The sequence below is a fragment of the Carettochelys insculpta genome, chromosome 6 (assembly GCF_033958435.1).
Source record: "Carettochelys insculpta isolate YL-2023 chromosome 6, ASM3395843v1, whole genome shotgun sequence".
NCBI classification, from domain to species: domain Eukaryota; kingdom Metazoa; phylum Chordata; order Testudines; family Carettochelyidae; genus Carettochelys; species Carettochelys insculpta.
Window position 1 is genome coordinate 110,303,658 of NC_134142.1, and position 16,187 is coordinate 110,319,844.

General features: G+C 41.9%; 1 protein-coding gene across 4 annotated transcripts in view; it reads right to left on the reverse strand.

The window, feature by feature from the left end:
- Window positions 1-16,187, reverse strand: part of TNNT3 (troponin T3, fast skeletal type) — a 44,529-nt gene that overhangs the window by 26,163 nt on the left and 2,179 nt on the right. For 3 of the 4 annotated variants that reach the window (XM_074997819.1, XM_074997820.1, XM_074997817.1), the window contains exons 2-3: window positions 10,907-10,941; window positions 10,272-10,285 (exon numbers count right to left, since the gene is read on the reverse strand). In XM_074997819.1, coding sequence (XP_074853920.1) covers window positions 10,272-10,285; window positions 10,907-10,926 — 34 coding nt within the window. In that variant the 5' untranslated portion in view covers window positions 10,927-10,941. Of the gene's footprint in view, window positions 1-8,009; window positions 8,028-10,271; window positions 10,286-10,906; window positions 10,942-16,187 lie in introns of all 4 variants that reach the window. The other variant, XM_074997818.1, reaches the window with a different exon arrangement.

Below are 16,187 nucleotides of genomic sequence, written 5' to 3' on the forward strand. Positions count from 1 at the left end.
ACAGGTATGCATAGGGAATTTCAGCTGGGTTGGATCTGAATTTCAGTATTCTACATTCCAAGTACGCAAAAGGATAGACCTTGTGGATCTGAGAGCAAGATTTTGCTTTGAAATGTGGTTATCTTGAAAGCATCCTAGACAAGTTTATTAATCTTGCATAAATGTAATGCAAAGGTGCAATCACACTTAGATTCACATTTTGCACGTAATAGGCCAAAAATGCCTTTTTTCTCAGCTTGATTTCAACTAGTCTGTATAGAACTGGAGAGTGCATATTCACATTGCCCTCTACTGGGTGGAATCAGAACTGCTGCACTTTGCATGAAGGAATCTATACTCTTCATTAGGCTTATAAGGATTAGATTTTTTTGGTAAACATCAATAAAGGTGAATTTCACTTTATACACACAAAACCAATGGAAAAAATATTTCCACAAATAACAACTGAAATTTACAGATAGGTAAGAAAAAATGCTGCTCGAGCTCTCATTCGAGTTTGATTTAATATATGTAGTTTGTATATTTGATACGTGAGGTTTTGAATCTCAGCTTCTACTCTCATTAAATTATTACTTGTCTGATCTTCACATTGTTTGAACCCCACAATATCTCCTGCAACTTGTGAAAATTTAAGAAGATAAAAATACCCATAATTCTACACAAATGCGAATAGTTAAATTATGTTAAAAATGAACAATGCTTTAACAAACACCGATATCCTCTGTCAGTTTGTGTGCATGCAGGAGAGACATCATGTTTCTATACTGTGCCTTCCTGTGGCCACTCCTTTCTTCCAGCACCCTAAGACCTGGATCCTGGTGCACAGGCTCTACCTTGTACTGATATGAAGAGCAGAGCATGGAGTGCTTAATGCACAGTTTGCAAAGTTCTGTAAAACAGCTATGTAGCTTAGTATAAATCTTACACAACAAGAATATGCTTTGGTGAAGGAGAGGAAGTATATGCATTTAGCATGCTGCGAAAGCAATGTCCACATGTATTGGGCCAGATCCTGCCCTCACATGGAACTCGGGACCATATCCTAAACCGTGGGTGTCCAACCTTTTGGCTTGCCTGGGCCATGCTGAGTGAAGAGGAATTGTCTTGGGCCGCATATAAAATATATAATATAGTTAATGTATATAAATCACATAATAATGTTAAAAGTTTACGATCTTGTGGGGCTGCATTACTAGCTGTCCAGGGCCGCATGCGGCCCGCGGGCTGGACATGCCTGTCCTAAACTGATAGAAATAAATGGCTCCCCAAGTGGAGCTACACTGATTTAGCTGGCTGAGGATCTGGCCCAGCCTAGTAAAACATATAACACTTTTCATGCAATGATTACTCTTTTCACTTGTCAATCCATGGAGAGAAAGTTACAGAAGAAAGATTGAGCCAACGTATTATAAGCAATTGTGTAACAGAATTGTCTTTCGTCCCCTTCTGCCACCACGGAATTCCTGCACACACTAACACAGGATGGAAAGAGGAATTCAGAAGTCATGCCACATACCTGGCTCATGAACTTCATCAGGTGGCAAGTGTCAGTTAACAAGATCAATACGACAGAAAACAAGAGAATTAGAACTCAACAAAATTAGAACAGGATTATAACAACTTCAACTCTATCAAGGCAAGGACAGGAGTATGAATTGGTTAGAGGGAAAGAAAAGTAATGCCATTAAAAGAAAGATATAGGGTGAGAGCAGTGGAAAAATACAGGAGGTGATGGAATGTAGCCATTTAAATGGAGCGTGCAGGTACCTGGTAAGAAACACATGTAAAAAAAATTACTTAGTTTAAACATGGCCATAAACATAAATTTACAAATCTGATGGGACCTCCTATGTCGTTATTGATATCTAGAATGCAGGTTTACAAACGTCTCACTTTACTATATTCTGGTCCCAGAGCTAAATGCTCTCCCTCCATGCACCTAACCTAGGCCTTATCATGTGCAATGCTAGTATCACTATGTTACTGTTATGTCAAGGTTTACTAAAGTTTACTTAGATCAATGTTGATGTTTACCAGAAAGCTTCACAGCTGGACTAATACATTATAGAAGAATCTTTAGGTATTCTTTAGAACATGGTTTCCCAAATTGAGGGAGCATGAAGAAATTCTGGGGGGGGGGGGAAGCATGCAGGGGACCCAGCCCCCCACATCCTTCCCCCAACCCAAAGAAAAAACCAGGCCTTTGCTTCCAGCTGTGAGACCCTGCCATTTTACATGCGCAACCCAGCGCAACCACTATAAAAAGCAGGCAGCCAGCAAACACCCACATGGAGCTAGCTGCCTCTGGCAAAGTGGAGTGACTGTAGGTTGGGGAGGGGTGGGGAAAAAGGAGAAGGATGAGGTTAGATAGGAGCTGAGGGGTGCCTGGCTTTGGGGGAGGGGAGGGGTTTGGGCAGGGGGGCTCGCAGGTCTCAGGAGGCCAGCTTGCGGGGCTCATGGGGTTTGGGCAGCTGGCCCGGTCATTGCAGGGCTTGGGCAGCTCAGGCTGGTGGCCGGGTGGCCAGCCCCGGCACTGCAGGGCTCGGTCAGCTTGGACAGGTGGCTCTGGCAGCACAGGGCTCAGGCAGGCGGGCAGCTGGCATGGACAACTTTGGTGGATGGCACAGTGCTCAGGCAACTGGCCAGCTGGGGCTGCACCAGGCACCCGCAAGGGGCCAAGAAAAACTATTTGTGCTTATTTTTAATTTTAAATAACATTTTATATCAAGTTTTTGTGTCTATTTTAAATTACAATTTGAATTTTTGCTAAGGGGGGTTGGATGATGGTAAAGACGAGGTGGGGGGGCAAGAGGGTTTCTCAAAAATCAAAAGGGGGGTGTGATGCTGAAAAGTTTGGGAACCAGTGCTTTAGAATGTATTACACAAACGTATTTGGCTAAATGTTAAACTGGGATGCTCTGGTGTGGCAGATATCAAGGCCCTAGTCTTGCATTTTTATCCACCCAAAACTCTCACTGAAGTCACTGGGAGATTTAAGCATCCAAATAAGGCAGTATTGGGTTGCCAAACTGGAGAAAAATACATGCATAACTAGAAGCCCAATACAGCTACAGAACCTGCTTCATTCCTCACTTCAGTAAACACCAGGAGAAACTCCAGCAAAATCAGTGGAGATACATCAGTGGAAGACCGGTAAAAGGTGGCGGTGGGGGAGGGGGTAAAGGAGTGGAACCCTGTGTCATTTTGATAAATGAAGGTTTTCAAAGCATGTACATGTCCCCCCAAAACTTAGTGCTTTGTAACATGCAGTGATCATTGCTTGCATATTAATGTACAAATGGAGCACTGCTGGCGCAAATGATGCTGTGTGAGTAATTATTTGTCATGAATGGAACATTTGCTTGTCTCCATCCACCTTCTTAAGAATTCCTGTGCATGCTAGCTGATGGAAGGAGATCAAATCACAAGTCATTTCACATACCTTCTTCATGTACTTCTGCAGATCAAAGTATCATGGAATGAGAGACAATGACAAAAAGAAAATTAGAAAAATAAACATCTGATTAGCATTAGAGCCTTGAATTCTGTTAAATTAATGGGTTTGGGGTAAGAAAAGAGTTAGGAACTTTGGAATTATGACTTGGCAGAGAGAATGAATAAAATGGATACAAACTGAAAGAGCAAGCTGTTGGTGAGCTGAAAAGATACTGAGGTGTGAAATATGGAGAGGTGAAAATAATGACATTGGAATAGATATGCAATTAGATTTGGATGGAATTTTAATAAGTTGGATTTCTGATGAAATTTTGGTCAAATTGAAGTGGGATTGTACAATATTGTTCATTATTTTTCTAGATTTGTGAACTGGCTACAAATTGAATCAATATTTTTTGAATTTTGAATTTAAGGAAATTTAGCCCTCAAAATTTTGACTAAAGGTGAGGAAAAGATTACCCAAAAGCCTTAAAATTTCAAAATTTCAGAAAATTTCAACCAGGTCCAAAATTACAGAAGATTAACATTTAATTTTATTTCTGTTCCATTGTAAAAGGCCCATTTCTGGTGTGATCCAAACTCTCATGAGGCAAATAGAACTTTTGGGTCAGCAAAGATATCCAGGTTGGGACTTGATCCAAAGCCTCTAAGATTAAGGTTGTTTGACATTTTCCCTCAAAAAAAACCTCAGTTTTTTTCATTAAATGAAAAAAAAAATTTGTAAAGAGATTCTGCTTTCCACAGAAAAGCTTTATTTTTAATTGACAAATCCATATGCCTGAAACCCAAAATATTTTTATTTAGCTAAAGTATCAGGATGCCTCATGGGTTTTGCAGTTTATTTTACTCATGCCCTCATTCTTTTCTATAGGGTGGGTGCCCCAGCTGAACTACATATCCCAGGATGCACAGCAGCTAGGGATTTCCATGGTAAAACTGCCGGCCCTCACTGTGACTGTAGACTGTACTGAAGCATGAGACATTTAGTCCAAACAGACATACTGGAAAATACAGAAGAATGAAGCACCCAAACAACAACTCCTAATAAGGCATTACAACAATTTTTCCAAATTGAGTTATTTTAGTTTTCTAATGAAAATAAATGGGTTTTGAACAATATATTTTAATTTTTCACTAAAAATGTCAGACTTTGGATCAAAATTATTTTTGTTGTTGTTCTCAACATTATTTTTCACAGAAATAATTCCCCACTTTTCTGATCAGCTCCACCATTAAAATCAATGGGAATATCCCTTGAACACTTCATGTTTATGTTTCATTCTCTCCAGTCCTTTCTCTTCTGCCATCTGAAGAGTCCTTCAAACAAAATCCTCTTCTAAATTTCAAGAGAAGGAAATCAGAAATCACATCACACATCTTCCCACTGAACTTCTTCATAACAAAAGGCAGAAGGACAAAAAAAAAAAGCAATAGCATATGGGAAAATAAAAAAGCAAATCATTAGACTTTTGAACTCACAAACTAAGACTTGGAGGGGGAAAAGTGTTAGAGAAAGAGGTTATATGAAAATGAAATTAATCACTTCAGAAGAGGGCAAAACAAAGATCAAGCAATGGTATGAACCGGGAAACCATAAAACAGAGGAAGCATGCTCAGAGCATGGGAGCGTGCAGATTAAAGAGGAGGGGAAATCATCTGGCCTATTAATTTCATATTAATATTTAATTTTGAAATCAAAAAGAAGGGGACAGTTAGATAAGGAAGGAGTAAAGTATAAACGTGACAAGGAATATTTTTTCCCTGGGAATATCTGCCTATATTATCATCACTCAACTATCTCTTTGTATGTTTGACAAGATTTGAATAAACATGGAGCATGAATGGCACTTTTCCCCCATGTCAGTTCGTGCTTCTGATTCTCTGTCTAAATTTGAATCCCACACTGGCACTACCCCAATAGAAATGAACTGGTAGTAGCAACAGTAGGGAAATTTGGGACAAAAGTGACAAATATACAGAAAAACCCTGAGAGTGATTGTTTGGTAGAAGAAAGGACAGGACATACATCAAAAAGTTTTTGGTAGACAGTTAGCCAGAGTTGGTGTCACAGCCTTGCTGGACAATAATCTCCATCTCCTGAAAGGGATTTTCCTCCTACTCATACCAATCTAAAGAACTGGGATCAAAGCCTGAGAGCACCCTACAAGTCTAATTATTTCAGTGCTTCTCAGACTTTGGCCCTCAGTTCTGTTCCAGGAGTTTTAAAATTTCTGTCTAAATAGAGCATGAAATAATTTCACTTAACTACAGTGCAGGGAGGGGAATGGCCAATGGGCACTTGCCTTGGATTTGAACTTTGTTAGGAGAAAATAAGCAAGCCAGTTTTGAAACATGGCTGCCTTACTTCAAGGCTGTCCACATGAAGGCAATATGCAGAAAGATTCTAACTCAGGTCTTAGCAGAGGTAATAGGGCTGTGTCTCTGAAATCTTCCTCTCCCCGCCATGGGGAAAAATCTTACTAGGGAAATTGCTTAGTGAAAACACGGGGAAGACAGCCTTGCAAACTCCACTTTTTTCAAATCTCCTATATTTCTATAGTGGCTTGTCAAATCATTGGCCGGCTAAAGGTGAGCTGAAAAACCTTACGTTTGCCAAGCTCTGAATTTTGGCTTTTTTTGTGCTCCTCTGAGCAACAACTGCTCGTGTCCTTCAGGCTGAAGCTGGACCAAAAACATTTCTGAATTTTAAAATTTTAATGAAATAAACGGTCGAAATTCTGAATTTTAGTGAAAAGAAGGGAAGGGGAGAAATTAATCAGACTTTTTTCTGTGTGTTTTATTTATATATAATTAGCTACACTTAAGGCCTAAAAGGACACAAGGCTCTGCAATACTTGCTTTCTTTATATTGCTTTATGTGTTGGTGAGGTCATTTAGGGGAAAGCTGAAAATCTTGTATTGAGGGTTAAGTGCAGCACATAGGTAAATGAGAAAACCATTTTTTTCAGCTCTTTTATTTCCAAATACAGCTTGTACCTACCTGGTCCAGCACCTCTGAGACCTGAACGGTCCCCAAATGAGAGAATTTGCTGGACCAGGGAGGTCAATCCAGGCTGCTAGTCTCCAGGTTCTTCCAATTGTTCTCCACGTCCACAGAAGGGCCGCGTCTACACGTGCACGCTACTTCGAAGTAGAGGCGCCAACTTCGAAATAGCGCCCGTCACGGCTACACGTGTTGGGCGCTATTTTGAAGTTGAAATCGACGTTAGGCGGCGAGACGTCGAAGTCGCTAACCCCACGAGGGGATGGGAATAGCGCCCTACTTCGAAGTTGAACGTCAAAGTAGGGCACGTGTAGACGATCCGCGTCCCGCAACATCAAAATAGCAGGGTCCGCCATGGCAGCCATCAGCTGAGGGGCTGAGAGACGCTCTCTCTCCAGCCCCTGCGCAGCTCTATGGTCACCGTGTGCAGCAGCCCTTAGCCCAGGGCTTCTGGCTGCTGCTGCTGCAGCTGGGGATCCATGCTGCAGGCACAGGGTCTGCAACCAGTTGTCAGCTCTGTGGATCTTGTGTTGTTTAGTGCAACTGTGTCTGGGAGGGGCCCTTTAAGGGAGCGGCTTGCTGTTGAGCCCGCCCTGTGACCCTGTCTGCAGCTGTTCCTGGCACCCTTATTTCGATGTGTGCTACTTTGGCGTGTAGACGTTCCCTCGCAGCGCCTATTTCAATGTGGTGCTGCCCAACGTCGAAGTTGAACGTCGACATTGCCAGCCCTGGAGGACGTGTAGACGTTATTCATCGAAATAAACTGTTTCGATGTAGCGTGCATGTGTAGACGTAGCCAAGGTGAGACAACAAGCAACCTACTTCATCTGCAGCAGGAAAGCTTTCGCATAGATGTTAGAAAAAACTTTGTCACTGTAGGGGTAGTTAAGCACTGGAATAGGCTTCCAAAAACCCCTCCTTGGAGGCTTCTTAGACCAGGTTAAACAAAAACCTATCAGAGATGGCCTAAATGTTCTTGGTCCTGCATTAACATAGGAGACTGGAGTAGGTGATCTCTCAAGGTCCCTTTGGCTAGGTCTACACAGCGGGCCCTATCTTAAGATACAATGGTATCCCAAAATAGTTGCCAGCATTGAAGAAACATACCCATTGTTTTGAAACAGCGTTCGAGATAATGGGCACACTATTCTGGCATGCCTGTACACCTTAGTGCAGGAGGAGTACAGGGATGCTTCGAAATAGCTCTTTATTTCACCATGTGATGCCATTTAGACAGTGCCACGTGTTGAAACAGCCTATTTCAAAGTAGACTTATAGCTCATTTCGGGGTTAGGCTGTCATGTAGGTATAGCCTTCCAGTCCTGTATGTGTTGATTTTATAACGGGAAAATTCATACCCAGTTCTAAAGTCCATAGCTTTGGCACACCTCTACATGTTTGGCTCCAAAACTGTTTGGATTGATTTATTGAACAAGCAGTCCAGATCACCTTTAGTGGCATGTAACAAAGAGACAGGTAACTGGCAGTCAGTGAAAGAGCTGGGGTCAAGGGTGAAATAATGAGAAATTACATTCCAGTTTTTTGTTACCTTCTTCTTCATATTCCTCTGCATTGAAATAAAAAAAGCAGCAAAATTAACAACAAGGCTAAGCATTGCAGCATGCAGACCACAAAAGGTGACATGGTGATAAGAAGCCCATGAAAAGACAGAGCCCTGTCCCTATAAAGAGCATAAAGATTTCCAGGATACTTAGTGTAACAATATTTGAGTCCATGAACAAGTTAGAAAAAGAATCATTGACTTTATTAAGAGGCTGATTGCACTGCGCCTAATTAAACCTGCATAAGCATGCTGGAAAGGAACGGTCTGATTCATATCAAGCTCATCCTGGTGTAAATCAGAAACATTTTAAAACAGTCAACTGAGTTACACTGGTGTAAAATTGTTGCAAGCCAAATGAGAAATCAGATCCAGTGAATTCTGACTTCACAGAACTCCACCCACCAAAGTTACCCAGCAGCTATCAAGTTGCATATGTTATGTCATCAGAACAGTATTTTGCCGGGCTTCTCACATGCTGATACAGGTTATAGGTAGGCAGCTGTGGAATCAGTGGCATCATACATGAACCCTTTTCACGAGGGGCAAGTGCAGAAGCATTTCAATGTCTGCAATTACCCTGTCCCTGGATTGGACAGCAACCACCAGTTCAGGATGGCATACCTCTTTAAAGTGACACTGTCAAGTCTGAATTTTTCAGTTGAGTATATTCTGAGCTGCACATAACCAAAAGGCAGCTTATGCCAGCATAAAAAAAATGGTTAAACTGCTCCAAACATGATTAAACAGCTATGAAATTTCATGCTGAGAACAGTTTTGCTCAGCAAAGGTCTGATCCAAAAACCCATTGAAGTCAATGGGAGACATCCATTGACTTCAGCGAGCTTGGAATCAAGCACTTACTGAAATTTTGGAGAATTTTATCAGTTTGATGGGGAAAATTTGGTGAAGTGAGAACTAATGAGTTTCTGAATTGAAACCACACAAAAAAGGAGCATAACAAATAAGCACTGCAATCACCACTTTAAGATAACATTTCACTATAATAGCAAAGTCAGGTCCACTAACGAATGATGTATCAGCCTGTAACACGTCTGATGGTAGTACAGGTTGAACCTCTCTAGTCTGGCACCCTGGTGACCTGACTGGTGCCAAAAGAAAGAATTTGCCAGACAACGAGAGGTCAAAATTATCTAGCACATTACCAACATTTCCACCGCTTACTGGGATCTTAAAAGACATTTAGGGGTAAATTACAGCTATATAACAACACCGGACACTGAGAGCCAGGACTGGTGGCTGTAAACAAACTTTATGGGACCCCGGGAAACTTGGCCACACCCATGATAAGTGGTCATCTGGCTAACTAAAATCTTGTCAGATTACAGATATTGCCAGATGAGAGTTACAGATTACAGAGGTTCAACTTGTACCTACAGACAGTGTATTGCATCCCAGAGGTGCACATATTGAAAGTGCTCCTGTGTTTGAATCTCTGACCTCATGCAGGAAGGGTGACACAAGTGAGATAGCTGAGAGATTATTCCAAAAAATGAGAAAAATAAATATTCAATCAGGTGACCCTGAAAGTAATAAAATTAAAAAGTGACATAGAAGATGGGGAAAATATTTAATTTAATTTAATCCTGGGCATTGAGACCTACAAGTACGGTAGCAGCCAAAAAATACAAAATAAATGCCAGACAACAACAACAAAACAGAAGGGCCAATGTATACAAGAATAAAACAGTATGAAAAAAAAGTCAAAATACAAAGGAAATCAGATTGCAAATAAAAACCAATCACCAGGAGATGGCAGCAGCCCTACAAAAATAAAACATCAAATCCTTGCACTCCCAACCAAACTTTATCTTGTGTTCACAAACACATTAAAAACCTGAATTATATAGTCTCCACTGTGTGGATAACAAAGTATTTTATATTTATTATAAGCCAAGTTCAAATATTCTTCCAGGGTGGTCCAAAAGCAGTCCCACTGAACGCAACAGGACCACTTGTGGAGTTAAGGTCTACCCAATATAAATAGGGGCATCAGAATCTGGAAAGAGACAGAGAAAGGAGCTGGTGTGTATTGGTATCACCTCTTGAAGTCAAAGAGGTTACCTACATATATTTATACCAGCTGCGGTCTTCACCCACAGTAAATGTATATGTACATGCATATTTTAAGAGAAATAATAGGCAGCAGAAAAATAAAACAGAACAAGTCTGTTTAAAAACACATCAGGCAGATAGCTAAAGAATTAGAGAAAGAATTTTAAGACTTACCCTCGACCTGTTCCCTGTGAAAAGAGAGAGAGGGAAAGTGAGAGTCTGATCAAAGTGAAGTTACATTTCATCAACCCCACCCATCCCACACACACAGGGCCACAGACAGGGTGAACAAGGCAGGCGACTGTATAGAGGCCCCTTTGAAATGCTGTGGGACCATCACTCTGCCATTCCACGTGGCTGGAGGGCTGAGGGCGGGGCCCAGTGCCATTCTCCAAGCACTGTTTAAGGGCTGACTGTGCTTGGCCCCACCCCTTTCACCTAAGGCTCTGCACCTTCTGGGGGTGTGGAGGCCTGCACCCCACTGCACACACATCAGGTGTTGCATTCTGAAAGCAAAGCAATTTACATGTCAAGCCATTCCTGTAACTTGTGTTGCTGTTCCAGATTTACCCTAGTAGGGGAGTCTGGGGCAGGTGCAGGCTGGGAGAAAAGCAGGTTGTGACTGGACACTCAGCACCTTATCAAGTGTCCGCTGAAGTCAGAGAGAGTCTGTTCATTGACTTCAATGGGCAGCTTTTGGTCCTTGCTGCTGTAGGGCCCGGTCTTTTCCCTTCACAGGGGAGCCCCAGGTTGGCTTGAAATGGCCCAGCTGAGGAGATGAACGTGCAGACACATTGCTTTCTACTTACACTTCCTCGGTGTCAGACATGTCGACAGTGAGTTTCTAGATGAGAAGGAAAAGCAAGAGGAGAGTTATTAGTGACAGGCAAATGAGCAACTGAGCTGACAGTCCTAGCTGTAGAGAAAGACTTGATACTGCAGAGAGGTACAGATCCCTAAACCACAGCCATTCTGTACTGGTCAGACCAAATGAGGGGGGGACAGGAATGACAAAGCAAGTCACCTATAGAGAGACAGCCCTTGAGATTTGTAGCACAGATGATTAGCATGGAAGCAAAATGCTGCAAAGAGTTCAGATCAGGATTTATATGGCAAACCCTTCCAAACATCAACAGTGTGTGGAAACAGGCCCAGCCCCATCTGCCGAGGTAGTTCAGTCCCGATTCTTCTTTCACAGCTGTTTGACAGTGGTCTCCTTCCAAAAAGTCCTGGACTGTCACACTAGAGGAAGTGAGAGGACAATCAACTCCAAGCATATACGGGAGCCAGTAGAATAAAGTGAAAAAAATATTGGCAGTGAGATAGTTGATTGTTGATGCCAGAAAAAAAAAAAAAAAGAAAGAAATTATGAATGAATTGTACCAGGTTTGAAAGTCTAGTTGAACTACAAACAACAAGCAGTTCTGGAGCACCTTAAAGGAGAACACCTTTATTAGCTCTTCAGGGTCTTACCCATGAAAGTTCAACACCTAATAAATGTGTTAGTCTTTAAGGTGCTCCAGGACTGCTTGTTATTTGTAAAGCTCAGACTAACATGGCTACCACTGTGAGACTAGTAACAGATATCCAACAAAACAGCAGTCATGTAGCACTTTAAAGACTTAAACAAAATGATTTATTAGGTGATGAGCCGTTATGGGACAGACCCACTGAAGAAGAAAAGCTCACGACCTAGAAATCATTTTGTAAGTCTTTAAAATGCTACATGACTGCTGTTTTGTTTTCTCTGAGACAAGTTGAACTATTGTAGAAACGTTACTAAGTAACTAACGTGGGATATAGAAATGTGCCTGATTCATGGAAAAGCTTGCTTGACTAACATTAATTGGCTTGTTGTACTATTTATTCTGGCAGATGCTCACATCGTAAAATAGCTTTTTCACTACCTATCAGTGTTACTTGTATAGTCTCTCTCCCTGCAATATTTGAGTGCCTTACCCTCTTTAATCTATGTGTCCTCACAACACTCCTGTGAGGCTGGGAAGTGCTACCCTTCCCGTTTTACAGATGGGAAACAGAGGCACATGAAGAAGTTATTTGCTCAGCATTATCCAAGAAGTCTGCAGCAGAGCAAGGGATTTAATCTGGGCCTCCAGAGTTCCAAGCTAGCACTATAAACAATAGACATGGATAGCTGTACTAGAGGGGTCTGAAAAATCAGGGGTCAGGCTAGATGGTTCAGCTGATCTTTTCTGGCCCTAAAATCTAAGATGTAAATCAGCATCATTCCACTGATATCAGAAGTTACGTTGATGTATGTTGATATACACTGGCTGAGGATCTATGATTTACCAAAGGGATGACTTAGCTGGCATTTCCTGCCAACACTGCAGAACTATTAATTCTACACACTGCTCTCATCAGACAGAGAGGGAGATGAAGAGATGGCTATTTTTAAGGAGTTAGCTGACTCAAGGCAGGATGGCAGACAAGCAATAGGAGCTCTAGAGGGCATGAGGCCTTTCACTCCTCCCTTCTCTAAAAGTCCATGATGGGGCTTAAATTAGAAAACAAGACACCTCCTTGCAAGAAACCCAAGCCTTGGCTTTCATGACTTCATTTCTTAGCTGATATACGAGAGGACTCTTGAAGGAGCAGACAGACTGATTTACGTCCAAGAGGAACAACTGCAGCTCACAAGGTTTCTATTTCAGAGGAGTCTAATAATCCTATAGGGACTGGCTCTGCCGTATAAGGGATCCTGTCCAGTTCCCAACAAAAACACTGGACAGCATGAGTAAACACCCAAATGGAATATTAGAGCGAGAGTGAGAGAGAGGCTCTCAGGGTGGAGTCCTCTTCCTGTTCATTTACTCTTTTGTCCCTTTTCCACCATCCAAACATGCCTTGAAAGTTATATCAGCCAGGTACATTTTGGGCCTATTTAGCTTAATACTAGAGATTAACCCAATAAACACAGGTCTGGCTTCAGATCACCCACAGCACAAGGAATCCAAATTCTAATCCAGACCCCTCTCCTGCTAGAGTGAAACAACTCTCTCTTGGGCCCAGTGCTTGACTGGGACACAAGAGACCTGCGTTCTGTTGTCAGTCTGTGGTTTTACACTGATGCCTATCACTTTAGCAGCTAATCACCTTCCACAAAAGAAGACCCGCAGCAGTTCCTAGGGGACTTCGTGAGTGCTCGAGCACTGCTTCCATTTTTGGCATCAAAATTCTGCTTAATGTGGGTATCCCAGGTACAATCATGGCCATATACTTTCTGAGTCTGCTAATGTCTGTGCCTCTGTAGGTCAGCCGTATAATGGGGATAATCATATTCACTTTCTGCACCCTGTAGTCTATTTAGATTACAAACTCTTCAGAGAAAGGACTGTTTATTACCCTGTCTTTGAACACTGCCTAGCAAGATGTATGTTTCAGTCTCAGATTGGGCCTCCAAGCACTAGCATGATACAAATAAAAAATAAACTAAGTATCACACCATTACAAAGTGGGGTAGCAGAACCATTACAGAGCTAATCCTGCCCCCAGCCAATGGGAAGGGCCTAGAAGACCTATAATCAGCCCCTCCCAATCAAATGAGCCTATAAGGATTTGTGGAAAGTTTGGACAACCCCCGCCTCTCTCCTCTGCCTGCACTATACAAACCTAGACTTCTATCTGTTAAATTCAGAAGACAATACAGATGTTTTAAAAGACTCACTCTCACCCATATGTCAGTGGGGTCAATGTAGTTCCAGGAGTGTATATGGGAGGACAATGAAACCTGGATGTGATCACAAAATTAACTCAGCCCGTAAATAGTCAAGGACACCTATATGGTGCAGCGCTCACTGAACTCAGTGGGAGTCCTTGGGACACAAAGTGAATGTGTTTTTTAACGATTCCCCAGAATGAGTTCATCCGGAGCAGTTGAGCTGTTCTCTTCCTTCACCGATATCTTGCTGAGGTTTGGACATACCCGGTTTTTCTGTAGATTCTTCTACACTTGCTGAGAGTCTGCATGTGGATGAAACCAATGGGGCTCTACAAGGCACCTACTAGCATGCTGTAAAATACAACAGGACCTTAAGCATGGCTGAGCAGGATGACATCTTTGTACCTGTTTGTACAGTGCCCAGTACCATGAGGGCCCATGACTAATAGGGCTTGGGGGAACTACACAAAATTAGTAAATAGATACATCAATATAAACAAACAAGCAAACAATGATATAAAGAAGAGGACACACAATACACAGAGAGAAGCCAGAATAAGTAAAAACAAGGCCCCACATTTCCAGATCCAAGGAGGTTAAAAATCCAGGTGCCTAGGACTATCACTAAAGTTTGCAAATGGCCCTTGGATTTATAATGGCTCCCCAAAAAATCCATAAAACCCCAGGCTCCAAATATTCCCTGCTTGTGTGATGTACAGAATCTGGAATTGAATTTTCCAGCTTGTTCTCCTCACCAGTTAGTCTAGCCTTTATGTTTACTGTTTGCTTTCATTGTGCAGCACCTAGCACAATGGGGTCCTGACAATATCACATGGGCCACAGGTGGAGAACCACTGGATCAGAGCATGCCTCACTGGGATGGAGATCCATTGTTTACTGATGGAGACTGATGGTACCTGACAGAAGCTCACTGGAAGACAAATACCATCAGATTTATTCATTCCCGCAAAATGTGTTGCTACGTAGTGTCTTATCCTGAGATCTTGCCCAAGCAACAAACCCTCCCCACCAGTGAGGCTAGTCAGGGTCTTGCCTAGAAATAACAGCACAGCTGGGCCCTTCGTAGCTCCCAGAGAAGAGTGGGAGTATCCATTAAAGTTAATAGCAAAACTTCCATTGGTATAATAGGAGCCAAAAATCACTTTACTTAACTGCCTTCATTTTGTACTTATTGTTCATGAAATTATTTCAGGTATTAAAACAATGAGTAAGTGAAACTTTATTTACACCCAAATGGAATTAAATACATAAAACAAAATACAAACAGCAATATTTAGGGCAGCTGGAGCTAAACTCGTGGAAAACATGGGAAAGACTGTCAATAGGCTTTGGATCAGCCCCTCCCCAGTGCAGATAACATTTTTCATCCCAGCTATCACAAAGTCTAAATTGTCAGAAATGTTCCTGTTAGCTTCTGAGGCAGGAATAGTTTTCTATTTTATATTGGTACAGTGTCCAGCAAAATGGGGGCAGAACTTCATGAGGTTGATGGATTAATAATTACTGTTACCAGCGATACCTGTTGTTTGGAAACCATTCTAAACAAATAAAAAGTATTGGCTTGCTTAATTATTAATCTGCCTTCTAAACCCCAGTTTTCCCAAAGCCAATTTTTACCTTCCTTATTTAATTCAAGAGCATAAGGCCTAAATTATTTTTATTCTAAGTCTGTTTAAAATCACTGGGGCCTTATCTCTGGAGCCTCCAGAAATTAAAACTAAGTACTATGCATGCTTCATCCACCATTCAAGAGAGAAGCAGCAGGTGAGTACATTTATTTCACACACTAGAGGAAGGATGCCCCATAAATTATTATGGAGTCAACGTGAAGGGTAAATAATCTGTTCCTATTCATATTAAAGTGGACAATGTGAACCATGATTCTGTTCCACAAACGTGCCCATTTCTCTTGCTCTGAACGATGTGTTCCTTTTGGTTCAAATCAGTTCCTTCTTGCCTTGAAGAACTCGGCTACAATCTCCCGGGGAGCATCTTAACAGCTGAGAATGTATCCATCTGCCAGCTGACAGATTGAATTCACTCCCTTGCTCTTCAGAGGACATCTATGAAAATAACCCTCCTATCCATCATACTCTCTCCTTAGTCAGACACTGCCTGCCATACAAGGGTGTAAAGTAGTGAGATTATTAAAGAAAGGGGAAGAAAGAAAATGGACATGCACTGAAGACCAGACCTGGCAGCAACGGCAGGAATACCTGTCAGGCAAGATGACTGGGTACACTCTATCAAGTGGCAGATGGGTTTAGCTCCTTGGCAGCAACTCCTGTAAATCTGACACATCTAATAGCATTCTCTACATATATCCTTCATTCCCTCCTCACTTTGGTGGAATTCTTCCTTTCTAAACTATTCACTGTGTTGGAAGA